This window comes from Heptranchias perlo, chromosome 26 (genome assembly GCF_035084215.1).
Source record: "Heptranchias perlo isolate sHepPer1 chromosome 26, sHepPer1.hap1, whole genome shotgun sequence".
In the NCBI taxonomy this organism is placed as follows: Eukaryota; Metazoa; Chordata; class Chondrichthyes; order Hexanchiformes; family Hexanchidae; genus Heptranchias; species Heptranchias perlo.
In genome coordinates, this window is record NC_090350.1 from 22,375,801 (window position 1) to 22,397,983 (window position 22,183).

The 22,183-nt window shown below is 38.3% G+C and overlaps 1 protein-coding gene across 16 annotated transcripts in view; it reads left to right on the top strand.

Moving 5' to 3' along the window:
* macf1a (microtubule actin crosslinking factor 1a) overlaps positions 1-22,183 on the top strand; it is a 523,722-nt gene that overhangs the window by 373,629 nt on the left and 127,910 nt on the right. For 14 of the 16 annotated variants that reach the window (XM_068006497.1, XM_068006495.1, XM_068006501.1 and 11 more), the window contains 10 exons: positions 2,884-3,112; positions 3,399-3,715; positions 6,641-6,817; positions 11,389-11,512; positions 14,473-14,681; positions 15,219-15,536; positions 16,996-17,162; positions 19,365-19,521; positions 19,889-20,015; positions 21,897-21,959. In XM_068006497.1, coding sequence (XP_067862598.1) covers positions 2,884-3,112; positions 3,399-3,715; positions 6,641-6,817; positions 11,389-11,512; positions 14,473-14,681; positions 15,219-15,536; positions 16,996-17,162; positions 19,365-19,521; positions 19,889-20,015; positions 21,897-21,959 — 1,888 coding nt within the window. The remainder of the gene's footprint in view (positions 1-2,883; positions 3,113-3,398; positions 3,716-6,640; positions 6,818-11,388; positions 11,513-14,472; positions 14,682-15,218; positions 15,537-16,995; positions 17,163-19,364; positions 19,522-19,888; positions 20,016-21,896; positions 21,960-22,183) is intronic. The other 2 variants (XM_068006499.1, XM_068006511.1) reach the window with 1 other exon arrangement.

Consider the following 22,183-nt stretch of genomic DNA (forward strand, 5'->3'; position numbering starts at 1 on the left):
GTGGTAATCAGCAGGAGGTTTCCTTGCCCATGTTTGACCTGATGCCATGAGATTTCATGGGGTCCAGAGTCAATGTTGAGGACTCCCAGGGCCACTCCCTCCTGACTGTATGTCACTGTACCGCCACCTCTGGTCGGTCTGTCCTGCCGGTGGGACAGGACATACCCAGGGATGGTGATGGAAGAGTCTGGGACGTTGGGACAGCCACCTCTCTTCTCTCAGGACCAGTATCCAGCTTCAACTCATTTCACGTGGATTTCGGCTCAAACTTCACTCTTCCTGTTTTGGATCCACTCGTGATCACAGGAACCTTCGTGATATTCAGCGTTCCTCTGACCACTGCTCTCGCTGCTTCTGAAATCTACTCATTCCACTATGTGCCGTTGCATGCTTGTTCTCTTGGCCTTTCTCTTCAGTAGCACTTTATTTTAGTCCTCAGTTCCATATCTTCCTCCCTCTCATCTGACACTTTCACGAAAAAATGTTTTTCTTCCTTTCAGCTAACAAGGACTAGAAACGCAAACAAGTCTTGAATGCCAGCCCACCTCTCGATCCCTCTACCCTTTCATCTCTTTCTGATCCTATATATCCTTCTAACTTCACTCCTTGCTGGATTTTCACCTTTCCTTCTGACCTTCCCCTCTTTGACCTTAAATGATCTGTGCTCATCAAGGGCCTCAGCTTCATTCCTTTACACCCTACTTCAATGAATACCAAATGTGAAATGATGCTGAACTCGTCTTCCACTGTCTTTGCTTCCGTTCTTTCTTTTTTGTCCAGAAGGAACGCCATCGTGTATCTGACTCTTTCTCCCATCTCCAGCCTTTGCTATCCACCTGAACCCCTCCCTTGACTTCTCTCAATTTTTTCATCAAGAAGTGTTATCGTAATATCAGCTGCCTCAGTTTCTCCACTCCCCTTGCTTGCTCTAATCTGTCTTGTCTGAACTTGCAGCACTCCATTCCCTGTTTGGCTTTCTACATATTTCCCCTCCCTATTTTGTAATTGTATTAATTTACTTGTCTGCCACTTTTTTCAGTTTTGGAGAGGGGTCTGCACCTGCAACATTTCTTAAAAAATCTTTAAATTGTTTATTCTCTTCACAGACCCTGACCAACTTGTTATGTGTTTCCAGCATTTTCTGTTTTTGTTTTAGAATTCGAGCATCTTCAGTATTTTGCTTTTTACTGGTAAATAGCTTGTTACTGTTTTGATTTTTGACGGTATAATAAATGCACTTCAGATTTTTGTTAAGATCATGCCATTTGATTTGTTTTGGCTTAAAGGAATAAAAGGCACTTTTATGTTTTGAATGTATGCTAATTATGTACAGCAGAGGTTGCCAACATTGTAGGTAATTGCAAGATCCCGCGTTGATAACGGGTAGTCTGTATGGCGTTTTCAAGGTTTATTGTGAGTCAGGTAGACCATGACAATTTGAGCATTTCTGGGCAGCTGCTTAACACTGGAGGTGAACTTACAATGAAAATAATGTACAATTTGAGTCTTGCCATTATGCTTGAATGACTTAAAGGTGTTATGTATATGGTAGGGAATATTGCTGCAAGGAACATGCCCATTACAAAATTTTGACCCAGATTAGACAACGTAAACTCTGCTGAATGGATATGACTTCTAACTTTACCTCAGTGATGTGTTTCTTGCCCGTACCAATTTGGATGCCTGCCAGAATAAATAGACTCACTGCCCAGTCAAACTTATGTCACTTTCCTTTTCCATAATGACGTGCTGACATCTGCACACTTTGTGAATTAGCGAAAAATAGAATTTGACTATTTAAACTTTGCATACAGACAAAGAAATAAAAATAGTGGGCCGGCTGTATTCAACATTGTGGATTTAAGTATTAAAACCAGATTACAGTATTCAACTTCAGTATAAATGTCAAGTGAGACTTACTTTAGTAGTAGATGTGTTTTAAGAGAGTCTTAAATGGTGTGCACTTCCACAGCTATGTAGGTTGCAAACTACATAGAATACTTCCACCATAATCTTTCATGGGTTTTTAGGTATGGCATACTGTAAAATCCAATGGACAAGTCAGACTTTTACATAGGTTTGAAAACTTCCAAACTTTTGATGATGCTGGATCTTTTGCCACCTTGGGCTTTAATTTCCTTCAGTAGAGCGCTGCTTAATCTGTACACATACTATTCCTCTGTGCACGTTTGCTACACCATATTTTTGGTATAATATCACTTCAAATAAGTTCTTGTAAAGACCGAGTGAAATAAAATGATCAGACATTAAACATTCTGAAGCCAAACTTATTTATTTTTGAACGTGTCAACCAGTACATCACAGAGAAAATTAAATCCCTAAATGCCAAAGATATGAATGGGATACTTTGGACTTTTAATGGGAGATATTTCATCAGCTTAAGTAAAAATTTACGCCCGTTATTTGGTAAGTAAGAAAGCATGGACAAACATTAGCATTAAAAGCTGATTTTATGATGGTAGTCAAATTAAATATGCATTTAATTGTGCTATGACATGAACTCTCAACATGGTTCCTTGAAAATAAAAACCACCAGTTTTAAACTTGCTTATTGAATCATGCAAGGCTATAATACTAAACATTTTACAACCTCAGCATATTAACTTGAGCTTTTGATAATGGTTGTGTGCTTAGCAATATTATATAAATTAAGGTTTCAGAATTGAAATAAACCTATATCAAGTCAGTATTTGTTTAATGTCTGGTCATCTTCATTTACTGTTTTTGTAAATCAGGAGCATTTAGATACCTTCTTTCAATTGGTCTTCTACTAAAGAAGAAACTTAAATTCCTGAAATAAATTTAGGGTAATGAAAATTAGCTTTTTCTTGTACAGTTAATTGCATTTTTTATTTCTTTTAGGTTCGTCATGAAAAATTGTTATCACAACAGCAAGCTTTTGTATTGGCGACACAGTCAGCTCAGTCCTTCCTGGACAAACATGGCCATAACCTTTTGCCAGAAGAGAAAGAGTGGCTTCAGAGTAATCTGAATGATTTGAAGGCACAGTATGAGACAGCACTTTTACAGGCAGAAACTCAACTGAAACAGGTTCAGGCTCTGCAGGAAGAACTCCAAAAATTTCTAAAAGGTGGGTGAAAGAATAACTTTGTTTTCCAAATGTCAAAGAAATGCATTTACTGTGATCTGAAAAGAATTGTAAATGAGATTACAGCAAGCACTGAATGGGCTTGAATAGCATGATTTGGGATTAGCTCTAGGATAGAGTGAAGTCTCAATACTTTTGGACAATTTCTGATGGCCTATATTTTGTCTATCTCCCACTCCCCAAAAGATAAATATGGGTTTATTACAGTAACATTAAATAACCATCTTTATTATTTGATAACCATCTTAACCTTTTTTTAAAAAAAAAGATCATAGTGAATTTGAGGCCTGGCTAATACAATCTGAGCATGAACTTGAAGAGATGAAAGCTGGAGAAATGGACACCAATTCACTACAAATCAAACTGCAGAGACAGAAGAGTTTCTCCGAGGATGTTATTTCTCATAAAGGGGATCTAAGGTATATCACGATCTCTGGGCAAAAGGTCCTGGACACTGCAAATGCCTTTGCCGAAACCAATGCAAATGAAGATTTTAAGACCCCAATCGATCCCTCTGTTACCAGCACACTAGTGAAGGACAAGTTAGAAGATGCCAAAGTTCGTTATAGCACACTTCATTCCAAAGTAAGACATTTCTCATTTTCTTAATGTAGAGGTACCTAAGGTCTTAGATTGTATTTTTAAATTCCAATAAAGCCCAAGCTCAGTCAGTTCATGTATATGGTTAGACTGGCAAGGTCAGGCAAGTCTTAGTCTAGTAAGAGGAATGTTGTTGACCTCTGGCCTGTTTAGTTCAGCTGTCTTGTAAATAATACTGGTAAGGGACACAGTAAACCATTATCAAATGTGCTGAGCATTGTGATCCTCTTAAGTGACCCAACTCATTTCAATTAGACACAGACCACTGCAGCAAATAATCACAAGCTAGTACAAAATATCTAATTTCCTGGGAAGTATAATTGTGCTAGATTCAACTTAAGGGGAATCAAAGCCAGAATAGATCATATTGAACACGTCAGGGCAATAGTTGGACCTCTACTATTGAGCGTTGGAGTTGCATTGTTGTACTACATTTGAAAATTAAGCATTTATAATTTTTGGGGATTCTTTATTTTGTGTCCTCCATATCCCAGCCCAGTAAATCAAAGAGTGATTTTTTTTTTCATGAGTGACTTTTATATTTCTGAAGGTAAGGGTTGGTTAGTGCAGTGGGACGGAACACTTTCCATTCTGGGCAACCATTGTTAGTTCCCAACTCAGCACAGGTTGGATGCAGAGTAAAGCTCCCTTCATTGTGATCATGATGTGGAGATGCCGGTGATGGACTGGGGTTGACAATTGTAAACAATTTTACAACACCAAGTTATAGTCCAGCAATTTTATTTTAAATTCACAAGCTTTCGGAGACTTCCTCCTTCCTCAGGCAAATGTTTGCCTGAGGAAGGAGGAAGTCTCAGAAAGCTTGTGAATTTAAAATAAAATTGCTGGACTATAACTTGGTGTTGTAAAATTGTTTACAATTCATTGTGATCGGCAATGTGGCTCAACCCAACTTCAGATGATCAATCCCCCACTACACCAGTGTGACATTTCTCATTTCACACACAGCCATCTGAGTGAGATAGTCAATTTATGCCAAATTAAGGGCATTTTAGTGGGATCCTTACCGCTGTCACTTAAGGGAGACTTTCACCCAATCAGCCTAAGGTAGATTTGAATGCATGCAGGTCCCAGCAGTGATTCCAAATACCCTGTAAAATGTTTGATATCAGGAAATTGATTTCATGACTTTGCATTCTACGTCAAATATAAAGAGCAGCTCCTTTGGATGGCATTATTTATCTTCCATGATTTTAGCTTCAGACAGCATAAGTTCTTCCACATTTGTCAGAATTATTACTTTTATTATTTTCCACCTATTATTTAACATCACCATTGAAAGGTCTCGATGATTTCAACTGCTGTTTGAAGTGCCAATTGGTTTCTTGTTGTATCCCATGTTTAGTGTGGTCGCACATCATGGCCTTCTGCTTTATGTGCTTCATCATTTCTGTGCAAGTTTAATGGGAATACATACAATCTTTTAAAAATCATCATTCTGCAAAGTAGGCATTGGAAAAGTACAAAATAAATTGGTAAAGTTAACCTTAGCACCAGCCTTGCCTGCCAGCTGCACATGTCAGCACGCTGCCCACAATTTTCCACCCACTAAGTGTGAACTCAGAAAGTTAGCCCCAGAATACCAAAAAGGCTATGTAAACAGTGACCCACAATATGAAGTCTCAGAAGTTCAAACCCCTCTGGTTCCAGTGCCCTTGCTGAGTTGAAAGCAGCCAGTTGATTAGCTCAGTACCTCTGGTAGCTCTGTACTGGTCATTAACTTGTTCCAAGCACTCAAAACCTGTTGTTGCTTCATGTCTAAGTTTAAGCAAGCAACTTTGATGCTAATACACAGTTCTCCGTGCCAACCAGTAGTAATATGGTGTGCCAGCCTTCTGTTTTGGATCTAAGCTGTCTATACCAATGTTTGGTTGTCAAACTAAGAGTCAGCCTTAGTCCTCTACTTTCTGATTTTATGCTGTTTCATCCCTCACAGGATTTGGGTTCCATTTTTGAGCAATTTCCATCCTATTCCCCAGGGTTGTTCCTGTTGGAGTCGATGAAATTGTCATGGCACTCCAGGCACTTCGTGCCTTTAAATACCCTGAGTTAGAACCTGTGGTGTTCCGCATGATGTTGGTAGCTACCTCATCATTCTAAAGGCACTCAACTATTTGCATGTCTTGGGCAATTGTCTTCCAGTCATAAATGACTCCATTAAGAGCCTGGAAGCGCACACGGTGTTTATTCTTGTGGGTGTGCAATGATATACAGGTTGGCAGCACCAAAGTCCTCTTTACAGGAGACTGAGCATTTTATATGTTGGATTTTTGAAATCTCTTCCTCCCAACAGACATCTCAACTGAAGCTGAATATGTCCTTCTCCTTGAGACCAGGAGAAGCAGTTTCTTTTCAGGCCATTACATATGAATCAGGTTTTTCCACACAAGCCATTTAACCAGTTCATTGCTAAGGTAGTCAGAGTCTTGAAAATACTGCCACCCCTTCTTCCCACAAGGCCTTTCAAGTGATGTGGATCGGTGGTGAGTGTCCTTTGAACAATGACACTTTTATCCTTTTTGGGATGTCAAGATTGTGGAACTCCTCGCTTCCTTCGGCATTCCCTTCCACAATTTACAGACTTTTAAAACCACCACTTCTAGATTCATCTTATCTTCTCCTACTTTGTTCACCTTTGGTGCACAATGAGCCTTGCCTTTTCATGTAGGGTTCTCAAAAAAAAATATTGATGCAGGAACCACCTTATGCTATGTTATGATTGAATGTTAGTTTAAGCAATAAAGGCATGGCAATGTACTGTCTTGACAGATCTTGGATAGGCTGATAAATGGGACAAATCTGACAGTAGTATATCATCAAAATTTTCTCTCTCATTGGACATTTTGGATTTTAAACATGCATATAATTATTTATTTGCTTGGTTCACAGTGCAATAAACTTGGCGCTCACCTGTCCAATATGTTGGAGAAATACCAACATTTCAGAGAGATTGCTAACGGGCTGGATTCGTGGCTAAAGAGCTCAGAGACAACCGGAGACAAACTTCTGTCTGAAACAATTTCTTCTGATCCACAAAGCCTGCAGGAGCAGCTTGAGAGTATCCAGGTAAATCAACATCACTCTATAAATTAATGTGTACCTTTGTTTATTTTAAATTATAAACAGAACTGAGGATTCCTCAAAGTATTTTTAATATGTATCTCAATCAATATTTACAATTTATGAAGTACATTAGTTCCTTAATTTCTGTAAGTGCCATTTGGTGTTAATTTGGATCAAGAGAAGATGTGAGATCGTGTTTTTATTGCAGGATGTAGTAAGTGTTTTCACATCAGCAATGTGGTATGAGTAGCATATGACATATGCCGGGAATTTCCTCTGAGCTTCTCCTGCTTTATTGCTGTAAATTTGGCTGAAACTCAGTTATGGCCGCTAAGTGGGAGAAGCCCCAAGGAAATTCACCACGTTAATGTATCAAGCAAAATTATTTTACAATATAGTGTAGTAAAAGCCATGGTTTCCAGAAATACAGTCCCTTTTTTAAAAAAAGAAACTGTTAGTTGGAGATATTCATAGTATTAGTGTATTTTGCTTGCTTTTCAGATTTCATTCCTCTGCAAATTGCTGTGTATTCAGGGAGTATCAAGTACATAACTTCTTCCAGTTCTGATGAAAGGTCATCGACCTGAAACGTTAACTCTTTCTTTCTCCATAGATGCTGCCTGACTTGCTGAGTATTTCCAGCATTTTCTGTGCTTATTACAGACGCATCTTGGTTGGGATCCTATAGAATCCAACCTTAGATGCAATTCTGAGAGATTTTACTAAGGAACTAATATTTTGGTGATGCTTGTAGGGAGAAGAGACCTAAAATGGCAGGTTTTTGTGACAAAAATTAAGAATTTTTTTCTAATCTTGGCTTGGTTCCTTGTCCCTTTTTAAATTTAGATGCAATGCATAAGGAATTAAAAGCCCACTGCAGTTAAGTTTCATTTCAACAGCCTAAATCGATAAAAATGTTGCAAGGTTTGTTTAGTTGCTTCCAAAATTACAGACTTGCAAGAGGAAGCAAGCTACATAATTCAAAAATAAACAATGCTGTTTGATTGATTCAGGTATTTGTATGACTGACAGCTCCTTTTTTAATTGAATTATCAATTATTTAAACTGAAGAAACCCTGGCAACTGTTTCAATGGTATCTAAGTAATCTGAATTATTCAGATTGGTGAGATTTGATTTGGAATCTGCAAGAGCGAGCTCAGACCAAGAAAAGTACAAGAAAACACTCATCATATGTATAAAATATTAATTCAAAATAATAGCAAATTTAGAGATTGTAAACAGTTGTTTAACTTTCAAGGAACCAGATAATATAATTTCTACTTAAATATGTATGTTATATTTTTCACTTTTTATTAAATAAATTTCTTTGATAGTCAAAGTCTGAAATATAGTCTGATGTGATGCTGTTCCATTTTTCACAGAAGGGAGAAAGATCCTATGGAGGCAAAGAATAATTACAGTAACTAAAGTAATAAACAGGCTTTTCTCTACAGTATCCTGAGCACAATACCTAAATTTTACCTAAAAATCAGAGCTATTGAGTATAATCTTGAGGTCATATGAGACTAATCTAAAATACAGAAGTTGTAAAATCTAGGAGGGTAGAAAAAAAAACCGAAGTGTTGATGAAAAGAAAAAACAGCGCTATCAATATCTCCTCGGGAGGTGGGATAGTTGATGTCTTTTTCTGTAAACACTAGCCAATTATTTTTTATTGCCTACATATGGCGTGCGGAGGGAGTACTTTCTATTGAAGACATCTGGCTTTCAAAAATGCAGGTATCTTATGAATCTCCCTTTTATTTTTCTTCTCATTCTTCTCATAAATAAAAAGAAATGCTTTTACAAACCTGTAAGTGTCAGCTTGGTTCATTTGGTAGCACTTTCCCCTCTAAGTTAAAAGGTTAAGAGTTCAAGACCCTTTCCAGGACTTGAGCACAAAATTTATGTTCACATTTTATTGCAGTAGTGAGGAAGTGCTGTGTTGGCAGAAATGCCATACTTTGGTTAATGCATTAAACTTTTACCCCTGTTCCGGTGGTTCAGTTTGACATTGATCTCATGCAAGAGCGGGGTGTTCTCCTGGTATCCTGACCAATATTCTTCCTTCAACTAACCTAAAAAAAAAATTAAGTGATCCGCTGTGTGCTTTTTGCACAAAAAAGCTTTGTATTTGCCTATGTAGCAGTCACTGCACTTCAAAGTATTTTTTTGTGTTTGAAGTGCTTTAAGACATTTCTGAGATATGATAAGTTGCTATTAAATGTAAGACTCTCTTTTAAAGAAAACTAAATGCAATTCTAATGCCTTTTACTGTGGCCTCTGTCGGAGTTTTGTTGATGAAGTAAAAAAAAACCTACCCCATCATTGCTTAACTTGACTATCAGAATACCAGTAAATCAATAATATTTTTGACTTAATTGAATTGTTTGAATCTACATATCAAATAATGAAGTTAACATGCCAAGTTTAATTATTAAAGGGTATGATCGGATAATGTAACAGTTTTTCTTTTCTAAATCTCCTCCTTAACAAAACTGCGTTTCTCATATTCGTTATACATCTAATTCTCCGCTTACTTTCCTGGTGATTTTAGTGATTAAGGACTAGGCTGTCTGGAGTTGTATTGTACAACTGCTAGAGGAAGCTGTAACAGTGCAGAGAAGTTCTATTTTGATTTTGATTATTTGTGGGGGTTTTTTTTTAAAGTACCAAATTGTACTTGCCTCCTTTACTGCGGGAAATTATTGTAATGTTTTCAAACTAAATGCATTTATGGATTAAACAAGTTTCATATATTGCATTAATTTTCCTGGTTGTCAACTATGGATTTTGTTTGGAATAGTCCACTCGCATGTTTAACAGTCTAGAATTCCATCTGGGGTGTACTCTTGGATGCTACAGCAAGATTTAATATTCAGTTAAAAACCATGTGTATGATTTTGTGTATGTAAATATTGGTAATAACTTGCTCATAAAATCCCCCAGTAAATGTGGTCATTTGAGAAAGGTTTCAGTATTTATTAGTGAGGTTGGAATAAGTCCTTTTAATTTTAACAAAAGTATAATGTTGTACAAGACTGTAAGGGTAAATGTGACATTTTAGCATAGAATTTGGTTCATATATAACACAAGAAAACTAATACAGGCGAGTCCATCGCCTATATAAGTTACGTTGCAAGATTACCATAATATTCAAGAGCCGGAACTGTCCTGGCAGTGTTGTGCACTTGATGACTTGCGTATGATTTTTATAATGGGTATCGCTAGCAAGACCAGCATTTATTCCCCATCTCTAGTTGCCCCCGAGAAGGTGGTGGTGAGGCTTCTTCTTGAAATGCTGCAGTCCATGTGGTGAAGGTACTTCCACAGTGCTGAGGTGTAGGGAGTTCCAAGATTTTGACCCAGCGACCAGGAAGGAATGGCAATGTATGTCCAAGTCCGGCTGGTGTGTGACTTGGAGGGGATAGGGCTGTAACCTTTCTAATCCTTCATTTTCATACATGATGCACATGGTCAAAAGATTTTTTGATTCATTTTTGGGATGTAGGTGTTGGCAAGGCTGGCATTTATTGCTCATCCCTATTGTTAAAAGTCAGGTACATTGGTATGGGACTGGCGTCATATATAGGTCAGACCAGGTAAGGATGGCAGGTTTAAGGACATTAGAGTATTCTCAAACATCAAAAATGGCCGTGTTAAATGCTTTCTTGTGTCTGTAAAACAGTTATGACAACCTAGATTTTCTGACTGGTAATATTTTAACACTGGCAATCGCCTATTTATTTCATTTTAAAAAGTTTACTGCCAGCACTAATATAATGCTGATTGGAAAATCAGTGCCACAAATCTTTATATATGTATTCTTTGGCAATTTGCTCTCTTCCTCTCCTGAAGGCTCTGTGTTCTGCCAGGTATGGTTGCCCGAATGCCAACAGCTTCCTCAGTACATTTGCCCAAGTGGCTGTTCTTCATTTGTGAGCCTAGAAAGTGAGTGCTATAACCATGAAGCACATCACAACTGAGCCCAGTTGTCCTTCCCAATGTCCAAAGACATGCACTCACGGGCAGGATTACTGGATATCAATCAGAAGCAGAAACCCTGGCTAATTTTTCCCCTCCTTGGCCGAAGGGTGTTGAGGCTATTTATAGCACTTTTACTTCTGCTCTAGCTAAGATCAGCTAACAGAGCACCGACAGGCTTTCCATTCTGTCTGGCTCAGGTGAACACTGGGGCATGTCTTAATCCACCAGGCCATCAGAGGAGCTGTGTAGTACTTAATACAGAACAAAGGATTAATTTTCTTCAATTTCTATCGTATATAAACCGTTACTGAATAAAATTCAAACCCAACCCCATAATGACCAACATTCACTTATTAAAAGTGGTAAATGTACTGGAACAAGAACATTTGGATAGTTTGCTGGATTTCACTTGTAGCTTTGGAAGCTGTTGAAATTGTGTGTAGTGGAAATTATTGTGGATTTTATTTACTTTATATTTGCATTGTATCTGGTACTATAAAAAGCAGTGTTGCATGTGTGATTCTTGCAGTTAATGAATTATTGATTTGTAATCTGGATGTCTAACTGTGCAGTTGTTTAATTATAGGTGCTTCAGGGAGATTTAGCTGAACACCAAGTCAATGTAGAAAAGTTACAGAACGCAGCAAAATCCCTATTGTCCTTGGATGATGACCTTATACCAAACCAGGATCAAATTCAACAAACAACAGGTACAGTTTTAAATATTAGCCATTTTTACCAAAACGTTGTTCTCCAATTATAACTAAGAGAAAACAATACTTACCATCAGCAATTTGTACAAGTATTTTTAATACATGTAAGTAATGTGGATGATCCACTGAACTTTTTGAATCACATTCTTAGATTTTTCTGTAGTTGATATGGTTCCACATATGTTCATTTCTACATAGCAGCTCACAAATCTGATGCAAATAGCTAAGTATCACATGACTAATGTATTACACAGAAAAACTTGAAAATTCAATTACTTTGTACTAAAGAATTGTGTACTTTTAAGGACTACATTTAAATAAAAATACAATAATATTTCAGAGAAGGCCATGCTCAGTATGAAGTATAACATTATGGGACAGTGTAGTGATCCAGGCAAGCATGCCAGAATCCCACTGGTATTGCATAACACATTTTTATTGAATGATGTCTTTGCTGCAGTGGCACATAGTTTAAGTGTTAAGACGTTTGAAAATACTGCTTGAGAAGTACTTAATCATTTAGAATTGTTGAGTTAATCCTACCTAGTTTGGAGATGGTGAAAATGCAAGCAGCACCAAATCGGATTTTCCACAGATTAGATATACAGGGAATCCTCACTAATCACAGTAACATATTGACACTAAATTAATGAAGCAACCATTTAGGTCCAAGTGATTTACAAAGTTTGATGAGATTCATTGGAAATCAGAATAACTTCAAATCATACAAAAACAAAAAAATACTAGAAATCTGAAACAAATGCAAAAAATTGCTGGAAGTACATAGATCTATCAGCAGCTGTAATGAAAAAAGATAAGTTAACAATTTAGTTAATTTGTCTTTTCTGTTTACAGATGCTGATGCAACTATTGTGTTTTTCTACATTTTTCTATTTTTATTTCCTAACTTCCAAATCAGCTACAATTTATACTGTTTGTTGGACAAATGGGTTTTTCTTTTACATTGCTTCTAAAAAGTGAATATATCATATATATTGATTCTATTTATTAGTAATTAGCTAATGATTATTATTTGATAAATCTCATAATTATGTAATTTATCATCAGATATTAACTGCATAGCTATCAGCATCCACTATGGTAACTGCTGCTGCTGAAAAGGCCTGTCGATGCCACAGTTTCCAGTTTAAAAACAGTGGATACACAGGGGTGACCACAAGGCGTACTCTTACCTCAGGCTTCAAGTGGCATTTATAAATGATTCTCTCAGCTTATATCATTATATAAACAACTTGATGAATACTCTTTGAAATCCATTTTTTATTATTTTATTTTGTTTCAACCTGCATTTAACTCTTGCAAGCAATTGGAATCTGAATATAGGGGTCCAATTTTGTAGAACTTAGTTTTATTTGTGACAAGTTGATGGGTGTTTTTTGGGTGTTAAATCTCCATCGAGGGGACAAATTTTGCGTCGCAATCACTTGCACCCAATCTCCCCCGTAAGTGCACCAGCTGCAAAGTTGGAAGCCGGCAATTTCTAGGTGTGCATTGTGTCTGCCTGAGTCAGGCTTTAGGCACCTTGCATGTGCAAATCGGGCTGCTAAAGTCAGTTGTAGGACCCAGAACCACACGGTAGTTCTGGGTTTTCAGTGGCCTAACCAGCGGCCCTTAAAGGGACTGTACCAAACAGGTAAGGAAATTTTTTAATACTTTTATTTCTGTGGAGCCAGGAATAGCAGAAGTGTTTCTCCTGGCTCCACACAAATACTGCAGGCCCCTGCCGGTCCACGCCATCCCCTTCCACTTAGTCCCCCCCCCCCCTCCCTCCATCCTCCTCCAGAACCTACCTGCAAGAACCGGGCAGACTGGCGAGCTGCATGGGAAAGCCCGAATGACGTCTGCAGCTCGCTGGTTCAATGCAAATGAAGTCCATGGCTCAATTTTGCTCGGACCACAGGCCAACGTCTTTGGGAGCATGTTGGGATCTCATAGCCAATTTCATGCTGGAAACCAGAATGAGTTGAATTACTCATGTTGTGCTATCACTTCAAGTAAGTTTGGTGTATGCTCTAGAATAATGAGGTATGCTACTTGATGTCAGAAGTGACATATTTAAAACACATTATAATACCAAAATCTACATTTAAAATATAGAGGTTATTAGGACCAAAAACTCAGATTTTTCTATTAATTTTGATTTAAAACGTGCATTTTCTACAATATTTGTGTCTATTTATTCGCTTGACTGTTTAACATGGATTCTAAAGTCAAGAAGCCAAAGAGTAAAATAAATACAGTTATAGTTTTTTTTAAGAAGTATAGTGATAAGCAGAAGGGCACCTAGTAAGTGTGAACCTCTGACAACAATGCAGTAGTAATGCCTATGGTGGCACAAAGACCCATGTCGACAGGTGATTTTTTTCTATGCTCTGCTAGAGGTGCAGTGAAGAACAGCTTCCAGAACCCTGACGAGACAATAAACCTACACTGCCAACCCCACTGACCATAAATTGCACAGCAGGTCCCTCTCCCACACTTAACTAAAACTCCCTAATCGCACCCCCCACCCCTGAGCATAAAATAACCTGCTGGCATCACAGCCACACTGAGAACAATAGCAGCTGTTAACAGAACCTCCCCCACTGAATGCAATACCGCCGCTGCCCCTCCTTCTCCTCGTCCTCCCTCTCTGCGTCTCCTGCTCTTACTGATGGGTGAAAGGTATTGAGGTACAGATCTAATGAAATTGTAGAACAGGTTCAAGGGACTGAATGACTTAACCCCGTTCCTGTGTTCTGCTCCACTCTCTTTCTCCCCCCCCCCCCCCCCACTATGTTTCGCATGAAACAAAGATTTACTATTAATCATTCACCTTTGTAACCAATTTTGTCACATTTTTCTCTAAGCCAAAAATTAGAATTTGCTTTTACCAAAACTCTGAAGTTTTGAATGCAACTTTAAGTGTTAGCATAACAGAACTTTGTTGCTTTTAGATTCCATTTCGCAGAGGTATAAGAGCTTGTCCAAGGTGGTGTCAGTGCGCAATGAGAAGGTACAGATGTCAATTGCTCAGTCCCAAAGTGTTCAAGAAGGCCTGGATAACTTACTGCACTGGTTGCAAGATGTTGAAAACAGCTTGAAAAATCAGGATAACTTGCTGATGTCATCTACTGCCATCCAGGATACCCTTGCCCAAAACACTGTGAGTCCTCTCCCATGCTTTTGCTTTCTGGAGCAGTCAAACTAACCATTGACGGTGAAACTATGACAACTTTATCATTCTTCATGCCATAATATCATTATCATTCCATAATTTTCTAGGAGCCTCTTGTCTAAACATAGAGTTTTTTAGACAGTTTGTGTATCATTTTGCAGTCAGACTAACCATTGATGGCAAGTCTACACAGATACTATTTTTCATCCTGTCAATAGCATCATAATACCAGGAATTTCTTTCCTTTGAAAGGTTTAGTATGGAGTAGTTAGATAATTTTGTTGATCGTACATAGTTTGACAGGACACTCGCGCATGTACGTGCACTCGCATTCTCATTTTCTCTCTCTCTCTCTCTCTCTGTGTGTGTGTGTATATACACTATATAAAATGCATATATGAATCTTAAAGTATAACTGTCAGGAACAACCAATGGCTACTAGCAATAAAATTAAAATGTCCACTAAAGTTCAAGGACATACGATATTTTCATTTTGCAAAAATAACTTGTTTTGTAATCTTTCAGAAATTAAAGCAGGATATCGCTAGTCATCAAAGCAGCATTAGCACAATCCAGGAAATGGTTTGTGGTTTCATTGAAAATGCAGATGGAGCAACTGCTTCCTCACTCCAAAAGAAACTTGACCAGTTGAATAGCCAGTTGGGAGCAGTGTGCAGTGAACAGCAGGAGAAGGAGGAGAAGCTGAGAAAACTGCTACCCAAAATGGAACAATTTGAGAAACTGGTACAGGACATTGGATATTTCATGGAAAGCAAATCTCAGAGCCTGGCAACTGGAGGAGATCCAAATAAAGATATTGCTCATTTTTCACAGAAAATACTGGTGAATATGATATTTGTTAACTTCTATTATCTAGTCTGCATACCCCAAGCTCAATTTTTTCTAAAAAATGAAGTACTAGAAACATGATACATAACTCATCACTGAGACAAAACCACTTCAGTTAAACATCAGCATATTTAATATATTTCTCTAAGCAGTCTCCTAGGCCCAATTATCTTAAGCTGCTTCATCAATGACCTTCCCTCCATCATAAGGTCAGAAGTGGCGCTGTTAGCTGATGATTTCAGTGTTCAGCTCCATACGCAATTCCCTAGATAATGAAACAGCCCATGCCTGTATGCAGCAAAACCTGGACAACATCCAAGCTTGGACAGATAAGTGGTAAGTAACATTCGTATCACACAAGTGCCAGGCAATGACCATCTCCAACAAGAAAGAGCTTAACCACCTCCCCTTGACATTCAGTGACATTACCATTGCCGAGTTTCCCACCATCAGCATTCTGGGGGTCACCATTGACCAGAAACTTAACTGGACTAACCACATAAATGCCATGACTATAGAGCAAGTAAGAGGCTGGATATTCTGCGGGGAGCGGCTCAACTCCTGACTGCCCAAAGCCTCTCCACCACATACAAGGCACATTACGAGTATGATGGAATGCTCTCTTCTTGCCTGGATGCATGCAGCTGCAACAGCACTCAGTACACTCAACACCATCCAGTCAACTTGATTGGCACCCCATCCACTAGCTTAAACATCCATTTCTTTCACCACCGGTGTATCGTGGCTACGGTGTGTACTATCTACAGGATGCAGTGCAGCAACTCACCAAGGCTCTTTGGCAAAACCTCACAACACCTAAAGGGACAAGGGCAGCAGGTGCATAGGAGCATCATCAGCCCCAAGCTCCCATCCAAATCACACACCATCCTGACTTGGACATATATCACCGTTCCTTCATTGTTGCTGGGTCAAAATCTTGGAACTCCCTACCTAACAACATTGTGGGAGTCCCTTCACCACACAGACTGCAGTGATTCAAAAAGAAGGCCCCCTGCCACCATCTCGAGGGCAACTAGGGGTGGGCAATAAATACCTTGCCAGCGACGTCTGCAGCTCAAAAATGAATTAAAGTTGACTGCTGTTAAATTAAGTTGGTTTGCAATGCCCTTAATTTAGTTTTCAGTGTTTGATTATATTATTGTAAAACTGCACTCAAGCCTGACACCTATATTGATGTTAATCAGATTAAAGACAACAAGAAATTAAGATGTCGCACAAGTACAGTGTAGTTTGAGGTGAGAACGTTGTATCGGGGGGAGCTCTCAGCTGGTCTTGCTCTTGGAGGCATTTATTTCTGTTGTTGCATTCAAAGTGCAAAGTGTTCATTCCCCAGCACTCGCATTATTAACTAAGAGAAGCTCAAATACACACAAAAAAGAGCAGCCATGCGATTTTTCTTAATTGCATGTGACTGTGTATTTGGTTACCATAGGAGGAGAACACAGAAATGGTGAAGCAGAGAGGCGATCTACAGATTCTACTACAACTGGCAGAGGAGCTGACAGCATCTGGCATTCTGACAGACAAGGATCAGCACATGGAGACTGTCAAAGACCTAACCAGAGCATACAAAAAACTAGAACTAAATGTGAAGAAGAGGTAAGAAACATTGCACCTTTAATGGAGCTTGTCTGAGCCATTCAATAACCATTATTTGGCTTTTACGGGAGGCATAGGCCCAAAGTTCATGGGATTAATGTGTAATCACTGCATTGTAAAAACACAATGTACTAAAATGTCAAAATAGATTGGAATGATCCCATTAAGAAGCTTGCTTCAGGGTAATTTTTTAAAAATATTTTATTTACCCCACTGTTTTAGAAACTGGTGGATTTATGTATGATGTCTTCCCTCTCTTCCCCTTTGCTTCTCTCTTTTAGATCCATCAATTTCCATCCAAAAGGGTGATCAGGTGACCTGGTTCCAGGCCTCCGCTAATATTGCTCTGCAACTGGCTTCTAGATTGTGTGCAAGAGTGATTAGGACAATTAACTTTGTCTCTTTCCTGCCTGTCTCATATTTCCCTCCCTTGGGAAAGTGCCATGTCTCTATTCACTATATCTCTTGACAACCGACTGAGTTCAAGAAGTTACTATATGGAGAAATGTGCCAATGCCAGCCCACGAATATTAACTATTAATAACTTAAAAATGCTTCAGTATATTTTAACCGTCATCAGAAATGGGGTGCTTCTGAAATGCAGCATTAGACCTATTCATATATCAACAACAACTTGCATTTGTATAGCATATTTAATGTAGAAAATTGCTGGGTTTTAAGGAGAGCCTTAAAGAAGGAGAGGAAGCTGGAATGGCCAAGGGGTTTAAGGGGGAATTCCAGAGTGCGTGGCCTAGGTGGCTGAAAACAGGGCCCCCAATGAGGAATGCATAAGAGTCAGAGGAGTGTTCGGGGAAGGGGAACTGTTGGAGGGAATTACAGAGATAGAGAGGGGCAACGCCATGGAGGGATTTAAACACAAGGATAGGAATTTTAAATTTGGGGTTTGGGGATGGGGAACAAGAGCCATTGTAGGTCAGTGAGGGAGAGAGTGATAGATAAGTGGGACTTGGTGTGGGATAGGATAAGGATAGTAGAGTTTTGCATGAGCTGAAGTTTACAGAGGGTGGATGATGGAATGGCAGGCTGGGCAGTTGATGTTACGAAGATGGAAGTAGGTGTTCTTTGTGATAGACAGAATGTGGGGTTGGAAGCTCAGTTCGGGATCATAAATCCAGCTCAGGATTTAACAGTTGAGTATTTGAACATCTGTAAAAAGCTACATTTTGTCAATAAATTTGATTAAATGTCTTCAGCAAACTTACTTTAACACTGGATTCTTTTTGGAAAGGACATGAACCATTTCTGCATCACATCAATTTTACTTTTGTATTTTCATTAAACATGACAGATTATTCAATGTCATCACCTCTGGATTCCTTTTGAAATTGGGTGTGATAAGAATCATTAGAATTTTGGTCTATTTTTGCCTAAATATTCCTTATCCGGAACACACTTGGCAACTCAATTACTTTAGCCAAACTTGATGAGATGCCTTCTCTCATCAGATTCTTGGTTGCTGTCAGTGTTAGGTGAGCTGCAAATCTTAACCCCATTTTATTTGTTCAGCAACACTGATATGTGTCCTCAATTTGTCCTTTATTAGAATTTAATCAAACTTAAGAGTTACTTTTCTTCTTGCAAAACGATGGATTTGTTTGAAAAGTGAGCATGGTAGTAACATTCTATTTGTAAAGATGTAATTACTTGCTCCCTAAATACTACACCAAATATTTGCCATACCTAGAATTCCCAGCAGTTTGAAAAACACATTATTAACAGGCTCAAACTGAAAGAGCTGGAAATATTGATGACATACTAGAGACCATGACCTCCGGCTTCCCTGATCTACAGGAAAGCCTGGATCTGATGTCAGTTATTTTCTGGACATATCAACTTTAATGTTAGTTAAATGATCATGGAGTTAAGCTGGTAGTCAATGTAAATAGGTACCAGACTGGATTTTATAGACGACTACATTTGCCCTATTTGAAATTCTTCCTCCTACTGGCCAATCAATGGAGTTACTAGTCAATGTGGTCCATTGTCTAAGACAGTTCAGCTCTCCTACATGGGGGATGATGAAAGGTGATGGGAAATCCACAAGTAGTGTAAAGTGAAAGAAAATTTAATTTTTTAATGTATCTGTAAAGCAGATGTACAAGTACTAAAATAGTTTAGATATCAGACTGTTTACTATGATTGATAAAGATGTATACCATTCATTAAACCTCAATTTTTCAGGGAGGAAGAGGCATTATCCTGCCAGCAGCACCTGCGCGAGTTCACATCTCTGGTGGATTCGATGAGAAAGTGGTTAAAGGAAATGGAGACTAATGTACCAGCTTTTGAGTCAGCACTTAATACAGACATGCTCGAGAAACAGATCCAACAAGTAAAGGTGAATAGGCATAAAGAAAGAAACAGGCAGAATTTGTGCTTGTTTATGGAACACAATGCATTTTACATTTTTTAAGTAAATTATAATGTATGAAATGACTGTGTAATTTAAATAGCTGGTAAGTGTGTTCTTCAACTTCTAAATCAGGCAGATTTACTCACTTCTCAGCCATGTTATTATATGGAACAAGGCATTCTATCTTTTGGATGGGGGGAAGGGAGAATGGTCTCATCCAACATGATGTAAGCTGACTAATTGTTCATAATGTTGGCCTTCCTCCTGGAAAAAGAAGCATGGTAGAAACTAGCCTATATGGGCAAAAGTTTGAATGAAACAATGCAATAATGTGGCATATTTCGATTCACAGATCCTATTGGAGGATTGGTCATCAAAATCTCCAAATGTGCAAGAAATAAATCATAAAGGAACTGAGTTGGAAAGTCTCATCATGGAAATAACATCACCTGATACTTCTTTGCTGTGCAGTAAAACAGGTAACGTTTCAGATCAAGAAAACAGATTTATACTGCTTTGAAAATTATAATTAACATGATTTTCATCCATTTTTTAAAAATAATTTTAGGTTCCCCATACTATGCACCATTCACCATCAAAAGAGGGCAGCCAAACTACCTGCCTGCAGATTTCTCTCAATACAATTCTTCAGTCATCTACTAATATGCAAGGGTGAACAGGAATGATTTTTATTTCCTCACACCTTTTGGGAAATGTTTAGCCTCCATCTGATGGAACAGCAATGATTGGGATTTTTCTACCCATCAATTCATGGATTTGCTACCATTTTGGTCATTAATGAGCTATTTTACAACAGCCCTATATTAAACATGTCACTAGAACTACTTACTAATTACATTGCATTTCTAATTTAGATATTTCACGTTGTCCAGTTGTTTCTCATGTTTCAGCTTTTTTGTTGTAATTATTTGCTCAAATGTTTTATTTGATGACAGTCACAATTTCTAATCAATGCAACTTTATTTGATCTATGTGCTTACCATATCAACATAGGCTAATTTGGTCAGTATTCTCTTTATATGTAGCTTATATTTTATCTTAGAACAGCCATAGTGTACTTTTTAATTATTAACATAGCTTCATGTTTCCTAATGATATGCACCATTCACCATCCAAGAGAGCAAATATGTGACCTACTCCGAGCTCGTTCTCAATATGACTGTTGAGTCATTGCACTTTAATTGCATTTAGTTGAGTTGTTGTATTGAGATAGAAATTATGTGCTGAAGAAGAACATTGTCCATGGATATATTCATGGATATGATGCTCATAGTATGTAACTGAATACATTATGACTCTTGCTACTTGGGAGCATTGAAACTAGTTTTCCATTATTAATAAAACAAAATTGCTTCCACATATACAGATAATCTACAAATTGTATGTTCCCATAAAACACCATTGCCTACATGATGCAGTGGGTACCTGGAGCTAAAGGGGGTTCTCTGTCAGTGAAATTTATTGCAACAAGAAGGAGAAGAAAGTGCAGCTGATATAGCAGAATTCAAGTTAAATATTCTCTGATAGAAAGAAAGAAGAAAAAGAACTTGCATTTATATAGCGCTTTTCATGACCTCAGGACATCCCAAAGTGCTTTACAGTCAATGAAATACTTTTGAGGTGTAGTCACTGTTGTAATGTAAGGAAACACGGCAGCCAATTTGCACGCAACAGGGTCCCACAAACAGCAATGAGATAATGACCAGATAATCTGTTCTAGTGATGTTGGTTGAGGGATAAATATTGGCCAGGACACCAGGAGAACTCCCCTGCTCTTCTTCGAATAGTGCCAACTGGATCTTTTATGTCCGCCTGAGAAAGCAGGCGAGACTTCGGTTTAACGTCCCATCCAAAAGATGGTACCTCCGACAGCGCAGCACTCCCTCAGTACTGCACAGATATATCTGGATTATGTGCTCAAGTCTCTGAAGTGGTACTTGAACCCATGGCCTTCTGAAACAGAGACAAGGCTGACACCTTGGATGTTATGAGAGTTTAGAAAGATTTTAAAGATGCTACGCAGTTCAATTTTATATCTGCATTGGTATATATGACATGGATTTCCACAATTTTATCTAAGAAATAACATTCCTGAAGCTTAGCTATGTAGTACATAGGCATTCTTTATAAATCACAATTATCCACGTTTGCTGCCAACGATGTGTACATCTATCACACAATACAAAGCACTTTTATTTTTTCAAAAAGAGCTTCATCTGTAGAACAATGCTTGTTAGTGTCTTGTGATGTCCCGCTGAGGGAGTCTGTGTCTGTGCTGAGCTTTTGTTCCTAATATTGGCTGTCCTGTGCACTGTTGTGTCTCCCTATTGTTCACTCAGGTTCTGTGATGGTGAATGGTGGAGTGACTGCACCTAGTATGAATGGGTACCACAGAAACAAAGGTGAGAAAATAGGAAATGTCTGAGGTGTCTTTCTGTTGCATCTTCCAACCATTTTTCTCCTCAATTAGATCCATGCTGTTAGGAAATGGATTATAAGATAAAATGGTATTTATGAATTATTAATATGCTGTACCCATATAAAGTGATGGTATATGCTGGAATACAGCCTTGGTTGCTAACAGCTCTAGTGTTCCAATTTAATTGGTAACTTGTTATGCAAGTTA